The 20,320-nt window shown below is 39.9% G+C and overlaps 1 protein-coding gene across 1 annotated transcript; it reads left to right on the top strand.

Moving 5' to 3' along the window:
- The first annotated feature begins 7,827 nt into the window (after nt 1–7,827).
- On the top strand, nt 7,828–16,571 carry Ube2a (ubiquitin conjugating enzyme E2 A). Its single transcript, XM_020172051.2, has 6 exons — nt 7,828–8,049; nt 8,196–8,276; nt 8,675–8,700; nt 13,468–13,557; nt 14,911–14,999; nt 15,315–16,571. The coding sequence occupies exons 1-6, from the start codon at nt 8,006–8,008 to the stop codon at nt 15,441–15,443; spliced, it is 459 nt and encodes a 152-aa protein (XP_020027640.1). The 5' UTR covers nt 7,828–8,005; the 3' UTR covers nt 15,444–16,571.
- Nucleotides 16,572–20,320: the final 3,749 nt, after the last annotated feature.

The following is a 20,320-nucleotide window of genomic DNA, read 5'->3' as shown; positions in this document are numbered from 1 at the left end:
CATTATGATTCTGCTAGTCAATATTTATTGATCTTCTAGTGGACATCAGGCATTGTTCTAAATATTGGTCATGTAGTGATAAGTTATCATTGTCTCATCCCTCACGTGGCTTATTCTAGTGCAGGTGTGGCAAAGGTTTTCTGTAAAGGGCTACAGAATAAATGCCCCAGGTCAGGAAGGCCAAGAAGCAAACTCAAGAACAATATGTAGTTATTTATATAACAAGAGAGAAAACAAATTTCTACAAATATTTTATTGAAAAAATTCAAAATATAATATTAATGTTTTGAGTATAATTTTTTTAATACAGGTCTACTAATGAGAAAATGGCATTATTTTATAGAGGAGGGTAATATTTTCTTTCATTAGGGCTCAAAGTGAGTGTCTCCATCATCAAACTCATTTTCAGATTTCATCTATTCATCTATTACATCTTATCTGTAATAAGATTTATTTCATAGTTGAAATTTTCACAGTGATAAATACTGCTATTTAATGGTGTCAGTCCACAAATATATTTTAATTGAGTGGATTCATCTCTTACAGGGCATTTATAGAATTCTATGAGATTATTCTCTTTACATATTTATCTTTTTATCTAGTGCTAGGGATCAAAGATATTTGCCTCTTAATATGAAACCTGCATTGCAGATTAATCACTTCCAACCAGGGTTTACGTAGAAACTCCTCAATCATATGACGAAATTGATTTTGAAATGTAGAAATTTCCTTTGCACTTCTATCAAGGTCTGAAAAACACTGCTGGCACTGTAATTTGAGCTCAGGGAATATGTATATGAATATATACGTGTGTATTTATACATGATATATATGTGTATGTCTGTATACATTTTTCTTTTTGTGTTTTTCCCTTTTTGTGTCTTTTTAAAAATGTTTTTAAATTTTTTATGTTGATTATTTTTGAGCTAAGGTTTTGCTTTATGTCCAGGCTGTCCTGGACCATGATCCACCTAGTTACACTCCTTGCATAGCTTAGATGACAAGTGTGCACCACCAGGTCCAGGTATTTGTTGAGATGGGGTCTCACGACCTTTTTTTTTTTGGCCTGGGTTGTCCTCAAACCATGATCCTCCTTATATCTGCCTTCCAAGTAGCTGGGATTACAAATTCAAGCCACGCACTTGTCCTTGTTTTACGTTTTAACAGCAGATGAAGTCATTAAAGTGGAGGTGTGGCTCAAGTGGTAGAGCACTTGCTTTGCAAGCTCAAAGCCCTGAGTTCAAATCCCAGTCCCACCAAAAAGTCATTAAAGCAACTTGACATTGCTTGTGATTCAAACAATGTTAGCTGTTATCAGATGACTTTACTGCAGTATAAGTGTCACATGTAAGCACTATTTTGTCTTGTAATTTAAGGTAAAGTCATAAAGTCATTAGAGTGCCTGCTTAGTAAGCACAAAGCCCTGAGTTCAAACTCCAGTCCCACCCAAAAAAATGCTATGTAGTGATGCGTTATGGCATTCAGAATGCCATCTGGTTACACTCCATCACTGCAATAGTAGTGCATTAAGCCACAGTGTTACCAGATAAGAGCACCACACATGGCCTCTGTCATAACTTCTCCCACCTGCCATTGTAGCACAAAAGCAGCTTCAGACAGTAAGTAACATCAAGGCTGTGGCCCAGTGACACTGTTCTTGTGGATATTGGTATTTGAATTTTATGTAAGTCACATGTCATGAAATATTCTTCTTTTGATTTTTTTCAACCATTTAAAAATATAGATTTTTTTTTTTGGTGGTACTAGGTTTGAACTCAGTCAAGCTTTCGAAGCAGATGCTCTAATGCGTGGGCCACACCTCCAGCCCTTTATTCCTCTGGATATTTTAGACATAGGGCTTCACTTTTTGCCCAGGTAACCTGGACCATCATCCTCCTATTTTATGCTTCCCATAGCTAGCATGACAGACACTTGCCCCCATGTTCACCTATTGGTTGAGATGGGGTCTAGATAAAGCTTTTGGCCAGATGGTCTCAAACCGTGATCCTGCCTATCTCAGCCTACCAAGTTGCTAGGACTACAGGTGTGAGCCACTCATGGGCACCCAGCTTAGAAGATCTTTTTTTTTTTTTTTTTTTTGCGGTGCTGGGGTTTGAACTCAGGGCCTACACCTTGAGCCACTCCACCAGACCTTTTTTGTGGTGGGTTTTTTCAAGGTAGGGTCTCTCGAACTTTTTTGGCTTGCTTTAAACAGTGATCCTCCTGATCTCTGCCTCCTGAGTAGCTAGGATTACAGGGGTGAGCCACCAGTGCATGGCTAGAAGACCTTTCTTAAAGCCAGGTGTGGTGGTACATGCCTGTAATCCTAGCACTCAGGAGGACTAAGCAGGAGGATCACGAGTTTGAGGCCAGACTAAATGAGGAGGAGGTCTTTCTTAGCTTGCAGGTCATAGGAAAAAAAGGCAGGCTGGATTTGATTGCACTTTGATGACCTCTACTCTGTAACTGGTTTGGTTGAATTCCTGTGTATTAGTTTCATATTAGTACTGCAACGAATCACTACAAGTGTAGTGTCTTAAACAGCACAGATTTTTTTATTATTTTATTATTCATATGTGCATACAAGGCTTGGGTCATTTCTCCCCCCTGCCCCCACCCCCTCCCTTACCACCCACTCCGCCCTCTTCCTCTCCCCGCCACCCCCTCAATACCCAGCAGAAACTATTTTGCCCTTATTTCTAATTTTGTTGTAGACAGAGTATAAGCAATAATAGGAAGGAACAAGGGTTTTTGCTGGTTGAGACAAGGATAGCTACACAGGGAGTTGACTCACATTAATTTCCTGTGCGTGTGTGTTACCTTCTAGGTTAATTCTTTTTGATCTAAACTTTTCTCTAGTTCCTGGTCCCCTTCTCCTATTGGCCTCAGTTGCTTGTAAGGTATCTGCTTTAGTTTCTCTGCGTTGAGGGCAACAAATGCTAGCTAATTTTTTAGGTGTCTTACCTATCCTCATATCTCCCTTGTGTGCTCTCGCTTTTATCTTGTGATCAAAGTTCAATCCCCTTGTTGTGTTTACAAGTATATATTGTAGGGAAATAAGTCTCGCCTTCATTAGATAACCAAAAAACAGACTCACGACCTTATATCCCAAGAAATGATAGCTTATTTGGTATCTTCCCCTGGCCCAAAAGAGTTCAGGACAATCAGAATCAATTCTGCATTTTGAGATCTCCATGAGTGAACTTCCACCATTTACTAGTCGTATATTCCCACATTTCACACAGTCCTCCCTTTCAGGAAAATTCTCAAGCCCTTCAAGACCCATGAAAACACACAGCTGTATTACCAACACACTTTTTTTTTCTTTTTTGGCATTACTGGGGTTTGAACCTGGGGCTTCATGCTCCCTAGGCTCAGGCTCTACTACTTGAACCATGTCCCCAGCCCTTTTTTGCTTTTTGCTTTAGTTATTTTTCAGGTAGGGTCTCACATTTTTGCCTGGGCCAGCATCAGACTTCGATCCTCATACCTATGACCTCCCAAGTATCTGTGATAATAGGCACATGCCACCATACCCGGCTTATTGATTGAGATGGGGTCTTGCTAACTTTTTTGCATAGGCTGTCCTTGAGCCATCACCCTCCTGATCTCTGCCTGCCAAGTAGCTGGGATTTCAAGAGCTAACACACTTTTCTTTAAGTTGAAAAAGACTTCTAGTTTCTTGACCCCTGTCTTGAGTGGGGGGCTGCTTGTCTGTGAAGGGGGTATTTCTTCAAGATATCAGTGTGAGATGGGGGTAGGAGAAATACTTGGCTAACTGTGCTATAGTTAAGATGTTCTAGCCTGAACACTTGTCTGTGCCAGAAGCCAATCTTCTGTGTTGCTTGCTATGACAACCCTGCTCCTGCTGAGAAATGTGGGGGCAGTGTTCCTGCGATGTAATTCCATCCTATAGTCAGAAGATGCTATTTCCAGACAGGTGCCATGGGGCTTCCAAAGTGCTTTGGTTCATGATCTTGAGTTGTTTTTATGTGGTCCAAGGAAGGAGAATAAAGGTGGTTTTAAAAATTTGCCGACTGCTGGTGGCTCATGCCGTGATCCTAGCTATTCAGGAGGCAGAGATCAGGAGGATGGAGGTTCGAAGCCAACCCAAACCAAATAGTTCTGAGCAAATAGTTCCAAGACCCTATCTCGAAAAAACCTTCACAAAAATAGGGCTGGTGGAATGGTTCGAGGTGAAGACCCTGAGTTCGAAGCCCCAGTACCTCAGAAAAAAAAATTAGCCAGGTTCCAGTGGCTCACACCTGTAATCCTGCAGAGATCAGGAGGATTGTGGTTCAAAGCCAGCCTGGGTAAATAGTTTGCAAGAACCTATCTCAAAAATATCCAACACAAAAAAGGGCTGTCGGAGTGGCTCAAGCAGTAAAGTACCTCCCTAGCAAGCATGAGGCCCTGAGTTCAAACCCCAGTACTACCAAAAAAATCAAAAACACCAAAAAACAGACAAAACATCTGGTGTGGTGGCTCATGCTTATAATCCCAGCACTCAGGATGTTGAGGCAGGTTTGTGAGTTCCAGGCCAGCCTGGGCTATATTCTGAAACCCTGTGTCATAACAAATAAAGAACAAGCAAGCAAACAAACAAAAGGAAACAGACAAGCCCACAACAAACTCAAACACATCTACATCATGCAATGATTTTCAGATGTTTATATTCAGTCCAGGAGCATCCGGGTCCCTTTCATGCTCTCTAGGACAGTGTACACTGCTTCTCAGTATGATATATTCGATATATCTCTCTCATGCTCAAACTCCCATAAAAGCTGCCTTTTGAGCTTACATTTTACATCCTTGCATTTAAGGGCATTTAATCATCCCTGTCACCCTCACTTTTCCAAGCTGAAGTCTCATGATTCCCCAGAAATGAACCACTCCAGTAGCCAAGCTAGCCTACCCATTTCTCCAGAATGTGACTTAGCGCTATGCCCTTGTTCATGTTGTTGTCCTCATATAAACGGCTTGCGTTCTCTCTTGAGCCCTGCTTTTGTCTCTTTTACAACATTTGAAATCCACTTATTTTGGGAAGCTTATTGGGACTCCATCAGATTGATCGCTCAGCATTTGGGGATTGACATATTTCTACTATGCATTCTGCATTGTGCAGGTAGGCAGAATTCTTAGGTGCCACCACCCCTTTAGATTCTTAGCCCCCTGGTATCTACATTGCCTCCTCCCAGTTATTAAAACAAACACTAACCTAGGTTCTACAGTGAGGAAATTGAGATTTTATTTATTTATCTATTATTTATTTTGTGATACTGGGGATGGAACTCAGGGTTCCATACACTCTAGGCAAACGTTTTACTAGTGAGCTAGATCCCCAGAACATAAAGAAAACTTAATTAAGGTCCCAAATTAGATAATTTAAAGATACCCGAGAAAAAAAAAGATACCCAGGGTAGACCTGACCTAATCAGATAGGTCCCTTAAAGCAAACTGAAGAGATTCAAAGTGTTCGAGGAATTCAGTGAGAGAGAAATTCTCTGTCACTGACCTTGAAGATGGAGTAGATCACACAGCAAGGAATGTAGGTGGCTTCTGGGAGGTGGGAGTGGTCCCTATTTGGCAGCTAGCAATGAAATAGGACCCTCAGTTCTATAACTGAAAGGAACAGGACTTGGACTACAACCTGTGGTCATTTGTTAAGCAGTGATAGAAGACCAATGCACTTCTTTTTGCAGATCCTGCTTTTGTTAATTTCATAGGTGTGTATTAGTAGACTGCAAGTTCCTAGATGAGAGGAAAAGGATTTTTACATTTCTTTTTGTACCTCCTTCTCACTATAGCCATAATAGGTGCTATTGGGAGATATTTAACTAATATATCAAATTATGGGAGATCTAAATCATTGGCCAGGAAGGTTACTGTTCCTAAGCAGCAGGTAGAATCATTACTGTTACTAAGTGCTTCTTGACTCCCTTTATTTTTTTTGTTGGCACTGGAGTTTGAACCCATCACACTTGGTAGGCAGGTGCTCTACCACTTGAGCTACTCCACCAGCCCTTTTTTGTGATGGGTGTTTTAGAGATTGGGTCTCGTGAACTATTTGCCATGGGCTGGTTTGGAATTATGATCCTCTGATCTCTGCTTCCTGAGTAGCTAGGATTACAGGTATGAGCTACTGGCACCCAGCTTTGCATCCCATGTTAAAAAAAAAAACAAATTCCTGAACATCTGATAACTGCTAGACATCTTCACGTGGATGTCTCATCAGTCTCATGAACTCAGGAAGTCCAACTTAAAATGTCCTCTCACAAACTTGTGCTTCACTCTATATACCCTAATAAAATTCTCTCAATGGCACCTTCAAATCCCCATTTATCTGGGAGCTTAAAGCTTCAGCCATTGTTGACTCCTTCACTCTCATGCCCCCACATTCAATGTGTTGTTAAGCCCTCTCCCTTCACCCCTTCCTCTCCTTTATTGGCATGGCCTGGTGTAATATCTGTCACCTAGATAGTGCAAGAGTCACCTAGCTGCTCTCCTGGGACCAATCTCTGATTAGCATAGCTCTGGTGATGAAATTCCTCTGGCCAACTTACCTTCCAAGAAATCCATTAGCTTGATATTCAAAACTCTCCATGACTAGGGCTGGTGGAGTGGGTAGAGTGGTTAAGTGCCCGCTTAGCAAGTACAAGGCTTGGAGTTAAACCCCAGTACCACACAAAATTTTCCATGGCTTCACTCAAACCCACCTTTCTCATGAGTTTTGTCATTCTTAAATGTGTATTTTGCCTACCTCCTAAGATATTTTGCATTGATGTTTAAAAATTCTTATTTCAAACTGTGATTTCTTTTGCAGGTCTACATACTAACTGTGATCTGCCCTGCAACCTGAAGCTTTTCCTTCCAATTCTCTGCAGTTGGATATTCTCATACCTTGGACTCTTCTGTGTCACTTGGCTTGTTGAATTGCCAAAGGGAAATGTGGTTCCAGAGCCAAATTGTGAGTGCATAGAGTTAAAAACAAAAACAAAAACAAAAAAACCCTCTATTCTACTTGCCTGAAGCTCTCATCCCCTCCCCCAAGACACCTAACATCATTTTATTCAGCGCTGGGAGAATCACTGGAGTAAATGTTGGGATCCAAATCCTACAGATTCATCCCATAGAAAAGGGACCCAGGGCCCCTTTCATAGTTAAAGCCTGTTTATTATTGCCTTTGTGATTTTTAATCTCTGTCTCTCACTGTCTTTCTATCTCTCTCTCTGTACACACATACACACACACACACACACACACACCTCCCAGTCTCCTGCAACCACAGGGGTGTGTACCGTAGAGTTCCCGCTTTTTAAGAACGGGTTTGGCCTCGACCCATTCCTTCTTCCACTAGTTTGGGACTTGTCAATCTTTTCCTCTGCTGTCCTCCTTCCTCCACCGTAGTCGTAGTGTGTACTTAAATAAATGATGTGGTTTCAAAAGAAAAAAGAAAGAAAGAGTCAGGTCCGTGGTGGTGCATGCAGTAATCCCAGCACTGGGGAGGCAAAGGCAGGAGGATGGCCAAGTTCAAGGCTAGCTTGAGAAACTGTCTTAAAAAAGGAAAGGCGGGGGGAGGAAGCAGAAAACTTCCCAGGATTCCTTTTAGAATCGCCAGTGGAGACGGAGTCGCATCCACTGCTAAATCCTTGTAAACTGCGGGCCTTCGTTTGCCCCAGGCTTTCATCTCACCCCTGGACCATCCCAGCACTACTCGCTGCGTTGGTTCTGGGGTTTAATGACATAAGCAACTTTCGCTCCCCCCCCCGCCCCGTCTTGGTACGGCCTGTCCGGCGTAAGGCGTTCCACCCCCCCCCCCTCGCTCTGCTCTCAGGTTGGTTCAGCCCCCGTCTACTCGGGGGTGGTGCTTAGCCGGCGCCAGCTCGACCCTCGACTTCGGAGAGGCAGTGCAGTTCCTCTGGGCGCTTCCTCCCCACCTTCGGCTTCAGTCTCCTCAGGGAGCCGAGACCCTGGTGTATGCGTCACACCTGATCCCGCTAGAGATATGTCTACCCCGGCCCGGCGCCGCCTCATGCGGGACTTCAAGAGGTAAGCTGCCAGGGACATCGGAGGCCGGGGGGGCTGCCTGCCGCGGCACAGGGCGGGTCCCGGAGCGGACGGGGTTGGGTGGAGTGGGGGGCAGCCGAGAGCCGACGTGAACGCCGGGCTGGGGGGCCCTGTCTGTCTCTCTGAAGGTTGCAGGAGGATCCTCCAGCTGGAGTCAGTGGGGCTCCGTCTGAGAACAACATAATGGTTTGGAACGCGGTCATTTTCGGGTGAGTCTGCGTTCCCGGCGCAGGCCAGAGATGGGGGGCGCCGGCCGGTTTAGTCGGCTCCCGGGGCAGGCCTCTTGTGAAAGCGGAGGGTGAAAGGGAAAATGTTTGGGTTTGGCTGGGCCTAGGCGCCTCCCCGGAGCCTGTGCCTCGATTAGTTCAGTTCCCGCTGCTGGGGGAACCGCTTGGGGCTCTAGGGGGCGGGGTGGGGAGTGGTGGCGGTTGGCGCGGCGGCCTGCGCTGTTTTGAGGCCCAAACATGTGTTAGTAGTGGCTTTCCAGCCCAGGCAAAGGTGTTTGATCAGCGGTAGGGATGGCAGACCTTGAGATAGCCAGTCTCCTAAAATGAACTGGGGAGAGGGAGCCTCTGAAGTGGGAACTGACTGTTTTTTTCTGTTACAGGCCTGAAGGGACCCCATTTGAGGATGGTAAGAGAGTTTCTTTAACCCACCTTTCAGGAACCTGATCATCTGGGGAAGGGGTTCACAGCTATCCTGCAAGTGCCTTCTACTTAGCAACCTGCTTTGCCTAGCTTCTGCCTCCTAAAGGCATAGGTGGAAGGCAGAGCGTGGCAGGGTGTTCAGGATGTTGTCTGCTTGATTATAAGTATACGTTTGTTTTTTTCGTTTTCTTTTTTAAAACATTCTGGGCAAGGCAGTCACTTTTCAGAAGGAGCATCATAGCACTGGAAACTAGTAAGTTGCTGACAATCAGCAGAGATCCCAGAGGCCCATGTGCTTCAGAATTTCAACCCAAGGGCAGGAATTGTGTTCAGCAGGTGCTTACTATGTGTTTGTTGGGTGCTGAATGGATCCAGAAATGCGTTACACACAATTATCTGTTTTTGACGATCTGTCAGCCTTATTTCTCTAAGATAGCCTTAGATGAATAATTTGACTGTAATATTTCTTGATTTTAAATGAATTTGCAGTGTGTACTCTCATCAAGGCTTAATGGTCAGTGATCTCAAAGCAGCTTTAGAATTGAGGTTTGCCTTAATGTGCCTACTTGAAGGTTGGACATACACCAATAGGTACATAAATGATTGGAGTTTAACTTTTCAAAACGCACACATTAATTTTTTGCTGTTTAAAAACTTTCTATTTTGAAATATTCACAGATTCATGTGCAGTTGCAGTAAATACTACAGAGAGACTACATCACCTTCCCTCATCCCTCTCCCCCACATACCCTCCCGTTTGGTAATTTCTTGAATGGCTCTACATACTACAATATCACAACCAAGAAATTGACAGTGACACAATTTTACATGCACTCAGTTTTGTGTGTATGTGTGTGTATTTAGTTAACTGTTTCTTGAAAGTTTAATACATTTAAAAGATGATCAAAAGTAAATACTTTTGTTTTTACTTTTAAAGGATATTCTTCAGTATTTGAAGGATTTAAAAAGAAAAGGATGTTTGTATAATTTTTTCTTCCATGATTTATCTTCTTGTGATTTTATAACATTTTGCATACATGCACACATATACCCTTCAGTTTGAAGGTGGGAAATAAAATATTTCTACAAACTACTTAATACATGCTTTTGTTGCTGAGTTGGATTGGTTTTTGATGTGGCCAGTCCCCAACTTGCTGTGAGGTAAGTCATAATCAACCAACTCTATAATTTGTCTCAAATACTTAGATTTCCCTAGGAAACTGTGGCCAGTTACCCAGATATTTTTAGCTTCTCTCTACCTCATCTCCCGGGTAAATATCACTGCTCTTCAGTGCTGCAATGGAAAGAAATGACAGGAGAGAGTGATTCAAAGAGGATACTGCTTTGGTACAGTTAATCATTTGAACTGATCTGTAGCAAGAGCTAGCTACACTTAGTTTTTCTCTGTTAGATTGGTGCTAGTTCTTCGTACCTAAGCTTTTTGTGCAGATTAACTATATTTGCTTCAGCTCTAGTAGGCTTTGTTTTCATTGGCTTGCTTTTTCATTTTACTCTTGACTGTTTTATGCTAGGCAAGGCTTTATTAATAGCATATCACTTTGCTGGAGGTTGGCTACTTAAAATTTCAAGGGTGCTTCTCTTGTTGTAAGTGGTATGAATTGAAAAGGTGCTTACAGAATCCATTATCTACCTGGACTGTCCCTGTTGACATTACTGGCTGTATTTTTGATGGTTGTTATCTCCATCCTGTCATTACTGAAAGGAATTGGGCTAAATGACAGTACCCTTCTTCTATTCATTTTGTCAAACAGCCCGCTATTATCCATGAATGCTTCCTCAGGTGTCTAGAACTCTGTGGCCCTCAAAACAAACATGTGTGACCTTTTTTTGAATATTCTTATTTATAGTTGCAGAATTTATAGTTAAGGAATAGACTGATTAGGGATAGGTGACATGGTTGATTTTGCTGTTTCCAATATGCTATATATATTAAGAGTCCTCAAACAACTTTTGCTTCTTCCTTGTTAACCATTCCTGGTAGAAGTTTTTGGAGTAGCCCGGCTCCAATGAAAGAAAGGAAATCGTAAGAAAAGGAATTTGTAAAGGTAGTTTGATTTAACTTCACACACTTGAAATAAGAGGAGTGTTCTGGACAGCTTATGCTACCAAAACATTGAGGGGAAATATTTCTCTTTTAGAGTATCTTGGCATATATACTGAATACAAAGATTTTGGAATATAATATTCTTCATCACATTATCTAAAATTGTTAATAGACATAGGAAGGTACTAGTGTTTGCTTTTCATAATAGATGTGTTCTTAAGAATTTAAATGTAAATTTTTTTAAAGGATCCCTTAACAAAGTCTACTAAGGGTATTGTTTCTTTTTTGGGTTTTTTTTTTGGCAGTACTGAGCTTTGAACTCAGGGCCTCATGCTTGTTAGGCAGGCACTCTACCACTTTAGCCAAGTCCCCAGCCCTACTAAGGATTTTTTTTTTTTTGGTGGTACGGGGGTTTGAACTCAGGGCCTTATGCTTGCTAAGCAGGCAGTCTTACTGCTTCACTTGAGCCACTCTGCCAGCCCAGGATGTTCTTAAAGTAATTAAACCCTGTGTTGAAGAAGAGTTTGGGATATTATCTTAAAACTCAGAATTTTTAGTCATCAGAAATTTTTAAAATATAGATGCTTTCTCCTCAGGGGTCACAAAGTAGTAGCCAAAGGGCAGAAAAACACCTGCAGAGGCATTTTCCTTGGACAACTTGGTATTTTAAAAAATTTGAATGTTTGTGTTTTTATGTAGAACATACACTCTTTAGTTCAGCCGTATCAGTCATTATTGCCATATACCAGCTTTTTAACATATTTATATAATTTTCCTAGTCTCCATGTTTTGGCCTCCTTATGAAAATACACAAAATCAGTAGAGAAGGGTGTACAATGGTGTGGCTTAAATTTTTAGTTATTTTAGAGCCTAGCCTTCTAAATATTCTGAGGGTAAGTGTTAGTCTGAGATTGAATAATACTAATTCTATAGTTTTTAACAAAACAAAGTCTTAAACTTTGTTTAAATCTCAGAAACTGCATTGAGGGTTATACTGAAAGACGTTTTGATTGTTTAATGTGGCTAAAACTATGAAATACCTCCTTTTTAATGTGTACATTCAATCAGATTTGGGTGACTGCTTTCAAGTAGACATAAGCAGGTAGCTTCACTTCTCAATATATTAAAAGCTGTTTTAAAAGACTTTTGATTCACTTCTTTGGTAGCTAGGTAACCCTCCTGTTGATGTTCTGGGGGCAGAAAGCTCAAGTCAAGGAGTTTGTGAACCACCACATGTGTACTCAGCTTGTGTTTAACAGTGTGTTTGATGGATGCCAGAAAGCAAGTGCTTGGACTGGAGGTGTGGCTCCAGTGGTATGGTGCCTGCCTAATAAATGCCAAGAGTTCAAACCCCAGCACGACCAAAAAAAAAAAAAACACTGCTTAATATCTGAATTCATTAATTATATATATACTTGTTACAACTTTTTTTCCATTTTTATTAGTACATGAAATTAGGTATTTCTTAGTGATAGCGAAGTTTGGAGTTTTGGGTTTTGTCTCCTTCAGCAAGTACTAGAGATGTAAGATTTTAGCATTGTACCTAAAATGATTGCTCATATTTATGGAGTACTTATTTTGTGGCACTATGCATATTTGCCTCATTTAAGCCTCACAACAGTCTGTGTGGCAGGTATATATGAACCTCATTTTACATGAGGAACTTGAGGTTTAGCCAAGTTGAGCACCTTCCACAAGGTTTCACAGCTAGAAAGTAGCAAAGCAAGGATTTGAGCCCTGATCTGACTGACTGCAAAGCTTGTGCTCTTACCCGCTGTGCTCTGTTTTTCTTGCTTACATGTTTCTTATGTATTGCTTGATCACCTTTAGATATCATATTTAATGATGGATTCTAGTTTGTCTAGTTTTTAGGGCCTCCTGCAACCTTAGGTTGACACATGGTCAAGAAAAACAATTTTTCAATAGTAGTAGCCTAAACAAATACCATTAGAAAGGTAAATTTGTAGGACTCTTGAATGCAATCTAAACCAAAGGTGAGTTTTAAATTATTTCTGCCATTCATTTCCTCTGTTAGTGTGAATGATTGGGTTGATTTTTTATTAAAATACTTTATAAATCATACTTAGGGTTTTGTGAGGGACTGTGAAGTTTGTTATGGCTTAAATTCAATGAAATTTTCAGTATAGAGTTGCTGTTACATGTAAAGGAACCACTGAACACTTTTATGCTTATTCCTTTCTGTTTTAAAAATAACTTGATTACGGGTTGGTATTTCTAGTGTTAATTTTGAATCTTTGTGTTTTATTCTTTCTAGTCCATTAAGACAGCTAATTGAAATAGGCTAGGCTTTAGAAGAATAGAAGACCCAAACTTTGGGTCCAGTTTCTGATCATTTTATTTTAAGGATATTTTCAAAATACCATGGCTAAAGTCATCCTGCAAGGAGTAATTTTGAGTTTGTGATGCTGTCTTTAAGTTTGAGGGGGGTGGGGATTAATGGCAAAACAAAACACAAAGCATCTTTGTGTGGTGATTCTTAGAATATCTGAACATCCTTAGAGCCATTTCTACAGATGTGTTCCTTACCTGGTCTGCCTTTCCTCTCTCTACTGTATCTTTGCATTCTTTCATTTTAATATTTGAAAAAAACGCATGGAGCTTTAAAAACAAAGCACTACTTAGCAAAGTGATAAATAGATTTCTTAACTGATTCTTTTCTAACTTCAGGAACATTTAAGCTTACCATAGAATTCACTGAAGAATATCCAAATAAGCCACCTACAGTTAGATTTGTCTCCAAGATGTTTCATCCAAATGGCAAGTATTACTTACAGTATTTTAAGTTACTCTAATATAGTAGTATCACAGTGGTGTATATAGTGGTATTCCACATTTCCTATTTGTACTACTTGGGTATTTGCTTAGGCATCTTCTGTTTCCTTAAATGTGAACTTGTTCATAGTGGTCTATTGCCATCTTGGTCTTTAGTCCTAGAACTGAAGCAAGAAAGGTACTTTCCCCTTGCTTAGCGTCTAAGAGCCGCCTTTCTGGTTTTAGTGATCTTTGTTTACTTATTAAATGAAAATAAGGATGTGACTGAGGTTTCCTTTTAATATCAGGCCAGATTCCGGTAACTGTGTGTTGTAATTATCTTTACTAGCACTTAGAAAAATAGTTTTGCACATCAGAATTACCATGGAACATTTTAAAAATACAGATTATAGCTGGCCGCTGGTGGCTCACACTTGTAATCCTAGCTACTCAGGAGGCAGAGATCAGGAGGATCTCGGTTCCAGGCCAGCCCAGGCAAATAGTTCCGTGAGACCCTATCACAGAAAAACACTTCACAGAAAAGAGCTGTTGGAGTGACTCAAGGTGAAGGCCCTGAGTTCAAGCCCCAGTACTGAAAAAAAAAATACAGATTCTTTAGGCCTACCAAATACTAGATTGTGCTGCTGAGAGCCAGGCATACATTGTGTTGGAAAAGTGCGACAGGTGATTCTAATTTTCACTTTTTTTCCTAGTAGTAAGCTTAGAGTGGCTTGTTGTTCTAAGTTAATGAAAGTATTTTTCATGGTATCTAATAATATCTTTATGCCAAAATGGAACCTTGAGAACTCTGAGCTGTCTTTCATTATTTTAGATAGGAGATTATAGTTTACAAATTTTGAGGAATCAGTGTCCTACAATTCTATGGCTAAGGACCCTTTAGAAAATGTGTATGATTTCCCAGAAAGTAGGGCTCATTTTAGAAAAATGAACACAGTATCTTCCAGTTTTATACCAGTCACATTTGAGAGTCTCTGATCACCCTGATTACTTGGGATTGTGGTTCAAGTGGTAGAGCCTAGCAAGGTCAGGGTATTGAGTTCAAACCCCAGTACTGGCAGAAAACACCATGATTTCACTAGTAAGGATTATGATTCATCTTTTTTTTTTTTGGACACATTGGGGTTTGAACTCAGGGCTTCATGCTTGCTAGGTAAGTGCTCCTACTGCTTGAGTCACTCTGCCAGCCTGACTCATCTTTTTAGGCAGCTAATTAAGGAGTTAACTAGGGATTTATTATTTAAGCTTTGAAACAAAATATTCTTGGGTATTTTTTTATCTTGACTGTATTAAAACTTTAGTGGATTGTTATGTTTAATATACATACTTTTATGCTTTTAGTCTATGCAGATGGTAGTATATGTCTGGATATACTTCAGAACCGTTGGAGTCCAACCTATGATGTGTCTTCCATTTTAACATCCATACAGGTGAATTTTTCCTTAATGTGACTATGACCTTTGATGTGTTTATGTTAGTGATTGTTTTTGAAAGTTGTAACTTAGACCTTTTTAATTTTGGTCAAAGCTTATCGATAAGAACAGACCATTAATACTCAAGCTATCAGAAAACGTGTATTTGTCTAAGCTACTTGCAGTTCACAAGGTTAGTATGGTAATGATAGCAAATTTAGCTATTATTTAGGACAATCCAATTGTTGACAGCCATAAAACAGCTGTTTGTTCCAAATATATATATTTTTTGCATTGAGAAACAACTAACATTTACATTTTTTTTCTCTGTAGTCTCTTTTGGATGAACCCAATCCCAATAGTCCTGCAAACAGCCAGGCTGCTCAGCTGTACCAGGAGAACAAGCGGGAATATGAAAAGCGTGTTTCTGCAATAGTAGAACAGAGCTGGCGTGACTGTTGACCACAGGTGGAACAAAAGAAGAGGCTGGCTATAAGAAAAATATATATTGATGTGTTTATCACCTTCTTATTCCTTAATGTCATTCATTACATTTACTTTATTAAAAGCAAATAGTTGTCGTGCTGTTTCCACCTTCCCTTGCCAAGCTCTTCTGTCCCTTCTGCCCTCCTGTTGAACATCAGAGAAACCCTGTATGAAATCCAATGTACTGTACCTGGGTTACTTGCAAACATTACTAGTGCTTAACTCTTTGTTGTATTTCCTTTCCAAGCCTCTGGGCAGTTGTTTGTGTTACTGTACTTTACACTAAGCTTTTAAGGTAAATTGTTATATAAGTGGTTCTAATGTATAGTCTGATGACCAGGATGTTATTTTTAACAAAGTGATTGCTGAATTCATGTTTCATTCTGGCTGGTCCTTCCCTTTTGTTAGATTCAGAAATGAATGTGTTTAGAATATGGCCTGTAGAAAACATGGAAACAAATCTTTATAAACATCAGTTTTGAAAGAATGAAAGCTAAAAATCCTATGATACTTATTTCTAAGCAATATGAATTTACTGGTAGGGAGGGAATGAAGGGCTTGGCCAAACAACTGAAGTAATTGTAATAACTGACATATCCACTCCTTTAAGATACTGACAGGGCACACCTGTTAAAAGTTTCTGAATCCTGGTCTAAGTTTTTTGCTTTTCAAAGAGGTGTGGGAGCAGAGGAATGGAAGCAATCATCAGTTTTGGAGTTAGGGAAAGTTGAAGATCCTTTAATCTTTTTAAAGGAGAAGTGTCACCCTAGATAAACAAACTTACAATTCATCTTTATTTTTTTTTTAGTTTTAATTAATTCAAGGAAGGGAGCATATTTGTGGCAAACTATTTTCCATCTAAATCCTGAGTTTCTGCTGCATGCTTTAGTTTCTTCCCTTTCAGTGTTACGAGAAACTTTAAGTCAAAGTCTGCAATCTTTCATTGGATATTCACACTTTTAGATATAGCGTGGGACAAAGCATATGTTTTGTTCAATGTTTGTTACCTTTTATGCATTCATTGCTCTTCTAACTTTGCACAAGTAACCCATGTAAAAAATGTACATTTTTCAAAAGTTGTAAATAAAAATAACCTTAAAACTTTGTAGTATTATTATATTTTAGCTCTGTGTGAACTTTTAGTACCAACTTCTTTGGGGATAGCCAAGCTACTGCTCCCCCCTTTAAAATATTATGGTAAGTGCAAAAATACTGTTTCTGGGAGTGAAAAGGAGAAATCAGTTAATACTGTTGTAAAGAGCCTTTTTCTCTTCATAGTGCTAAATACTTTTTTTAAAAAACATTTTCAGCTGGGTACTGGTGGGTCACGCCTGTAATCCTAGCTATTCAGGAGGCAAAGATCCAGGAGGACTGCAGTTAGAAGCCAGCCCAGGCAAATAGTTTGTGAGATCCTAGCTCAAAAAAAAAAATCACAAAATTAGGCCGTTGGAGTGGCTTAAGGTGTAGGCCCTGAGTTGAAACCCCAGTACTGCAAAAATTTTCATGGGCTATAAAATTATTAAATAATTGTTTCAGTAAACATTATGGCCAGTTAAGGGAATGAAATTATAAAGGGAGGGAATAAACAAATCAGTGTCCTCAGAGACCAGAAACTAACTTGCTGATCCTGACAGTCTACCTCTTTAAAATACCTACCTGAAAAACACTATCAAACTGTATTGGTGTCTTAAATCCTATATAAAGTTTGGGAGTACATCACATGTTCTCTCATATACAGAATCTGACCCTTAAAAAAAGTGACACTGGGCTGGAGGAGTGGCTCAAGTGGTAGAGCACCTGCCTAGTGAACCCAAAGCCTTAAGTTCAAATCCCAAAACTGCCAAAAAAAAAAAAAAAGTGACCCTAGTATAAGAGGGTGAAGCCAAATGTGTGGAGGTACTTCATGCACATGTGTGAAAACAAACGAAACTGTTAAAACTGTCTTAAAAGGGGAGGAGGGAAATAAGAGTAGTAGAGAGGGTGAATTTGATCAAAGTACATTATATTCATGTATGACATTTCACAATGAAACTTTTGTATAAGTAATATACACTAATAGAAAAAAGTGAAAAAATAAAAGTCAATGGAAATGTAGTTACAGGCAATTATTGCATGTTCTGCTTCCCTTGTAAATGAACTGACCTTTAAAAATAAAATTGTTAGCTGGGCACTGGTGGCTCATGCCTATAATTTTTGCTACTTGGGAGACTGAGATTGGGAAGATCACAGTTCCAGGCCATCCTGAGCAAACATTTGCAAACCCCCATCTCCAAAGTAACCAGGGCAAAATAGACTGGAAGTGGTAAAAAAAAATAAATTGTTTTAATTCTTCCCCATCAAAAGTTTGGGAGTGCAGGTATCCTCCCATTACCATGTTTAAACATAACTGCTTTCTTCTGAGGAGCAACCTAACACATTTTAAAGAGAGAGGGACAATTTCATTATTTTTTTTTTGGCGGCACTGGGGTTTGAACTCGGCCTCACGCTTGCTGGGCTGGCACTCCTACCACTTGAGCCACACCACTAGCAAGGACAACTTTATGAAAACTATCATGCCTTGGTGATCCCTGGGGGGCCTAAATGAAATTAAGCCCTTATGATGCATGTACCCCACTCATCCTCTAAGATGGGTACTTAAGCCTTAACATGGGAAGTTCAATCTGCACTGCACATTAACTGGATTGTTTCACTTACAAGCAATTCTTCAAATATGCTTAGCCATTTCCCCTAAAGTCCATTTCTGCTTCAAAATAGGACCCCACTAAGTTAAGTCTCCAGTTGATGGATGAATTAACTTTCTCATACTGCCATGGTAGGTACCTGTTTATCATACCTGAAATAATTTAAGATGAGACTGGGAATGGGCAGATTTAGAAACATTTTATTTTGAACACCCGAGAAACACCACCACTCCCAATCTCTTTCATGGGATAATCCTTTCAAAATATTATAGCCAACAACCTGATCCCCCCGCAATGGTCAAAGGTACCATTAACCAATCATTCGAACATTTATGATTATTGCCTTTTTTCCCTTTACAGTATTTAATAAGCACCACAGGCTGCTTGCAGGGTAATAATTATAACAAAGTTAACTAAAACAGATTTGGAAGGTTCCTTTTCAAATGGCAGATTTGAACTTGTCTTCAATTATGTACCTGCTGATGTGGGGAAAGGGATATGCTGAAGAACCAAAGTTGTAATTAAGAGTTCTTTATTTAGGACTCAAGATGAATTTTGAGGGTTACCCATAAAATGAATGCTACTAAAAACAGAACCCCTTAGCCAGGTGCTGGTAGCCCATGCCTGTAATCCTTGCTACTTGAGAGGCTGAGATCAGGAAGATCGTGGTTCAAGGCCAGACCAGGCAAATAATTCATGAGACTCCCCCCCCATATCCAACTCCAAAATAACCAGAGCACAATGGACTGGAGGTGTGGCTCAAGCAGTAGAGCACCTGCTTCGGAAAAAAAAAGAAAAAAACCCAGCAGAATGCATATTTCCATTCATTTTGCAAAGGGGAAGGAAAAAATCCAGAAAGTAGATCTGAGACTCACTGATGTGTGTTTGTATGTAAACAGTTCCTCAGCTTAACATATTTAATCCAAATAAAATTGAGACTGCTCATGTACTGTGCAAATTTTATAGCAAGGTTACTGAGCTAAAAGATGACTGCTACTTCAAAGAAAGAAGAAAATACTGGAACCAATTAAAGGGACAAAATGGAACAGCAAGGCTGTCAGCAGTTTATTCTTGTCAACTCCGTTTTTAGACATTATTATTATTTTTTTTGGAGATACTGAGGTTTGTACTCAGGGCTTCATGCTTGCTAGGCAGGCGCTCTACCACTTGAACCATACCTCCAACCCAACATCACTTTATTCTTAAGCAGAGTTAAGTGATTTTGCTCTAATTTTGCATCAGTACCAAAGCTGATCTAAAAAGTTCAGAAATCTGGCCCCTCAAAACCAGCAACCAAATTCTTATATACTTGACCCAATTATTTAGGAGCCTTAACCGTAACTATACTAACCTTCTGTTTTGTTAGAGTCATCTATTTAAACAAATCTGATTTATATGTAATATTTCCCTCCAAAAAATTATTTTGGGAAGAAGAAAGACATGTAAAAAGAAACAACTCATGTTTTCACATCTTGTAATCTCCAAAACCACTCTTACTCAAGAGAATCCAAGACAGGTTTTTCTACCTTGCTAATTGAACCACAGCTTTCCAAGGTTGGCAAAAACCTATAAAGATTTTAACCTAGTTCCCTTTGCCCATTGCTGAAGTATTAAGTGCAAAAATAAGACGCATACCTCATTTCTTCTCCACTGGCAGAAAGCAACTATGATACTGTTAGTCACCGTAGGTCTCTATGAGTTAGAGAGATCCAGGTGTAAAGGCTAATCTCTTTCTGGTTTTAAAACAACCATTTAGCTATAGTTTCTTGGTGTAAAATGCAAAAATTAGGGCAAAGGAAATTGCTGTTTATTATGGACCAATTACATGTCAAGCCTGCTAAATGTTTTAAGATATGGCAAACAACCTAATCATCCTCAACATCACTTCACTGGAGGTGCTTAACTACTAGCGCTCATCTGTGATGGTATCGGTGAGGTACTCTTAATTCATCTGAAGTACAACATCATATAAAAGTGAATAGCCAAACAGCCTAAGATTTGCTTGAACCCAACATGTTGATCCATAGACTGATTCTGTTCCTATCTGCTAAATCATTATGTTCAGTCACATGTGCTCGACAACTCAAGTATTTTGTGCAAACACCACTTCCCTTCTCCACAGACCCAGACACCCAAAATGTCACTGCTAGGCTGCTGCCCAGAAACAAGCAC

The sequence above is a fragment of the Castor canadensis genome, chromosome X (genome assembly GCF_047511655.1).
Source record: "Castor canadensis chromosome X, mCasCan1.hap1v2, whole genome shotgun sequence".
Taxonomy (NCBI): domain Eukaryota; kingdom Metazoa; phylum Chordata; class Mammalia; order Rodentia; family Castoridae; genus Castor; species Castor canadensis.
This window is presented reverse-complemented; position numbering and strand designations above follow the sequence as displayed.

Excerpts from the sequence above, each read along its gene's own strand:
- Ube2a (XM_020172051.2), top strand. The coding sequence starts at position 8,006 with ATGTCTACCCCGGCCCGGCGCCGCCTCATGCGGGACTTCAAGAG. Across the intron at positions 8,050-8,195 it reads CTCATGCGGGACTTCAAGAG|GTTGCAGGAGGATCCTCCAG; the intron begins GTAAGCTGCCAG and ends GTCTCTCTGAAG. Across the intron at positions 15,000-15,314 it reads CCATTTTAACATCCATACAG|TCTCTTTTGGATGAACCCAA; the intron begins GTGAATTTTTCC and ends TTTTCTCTGTAG.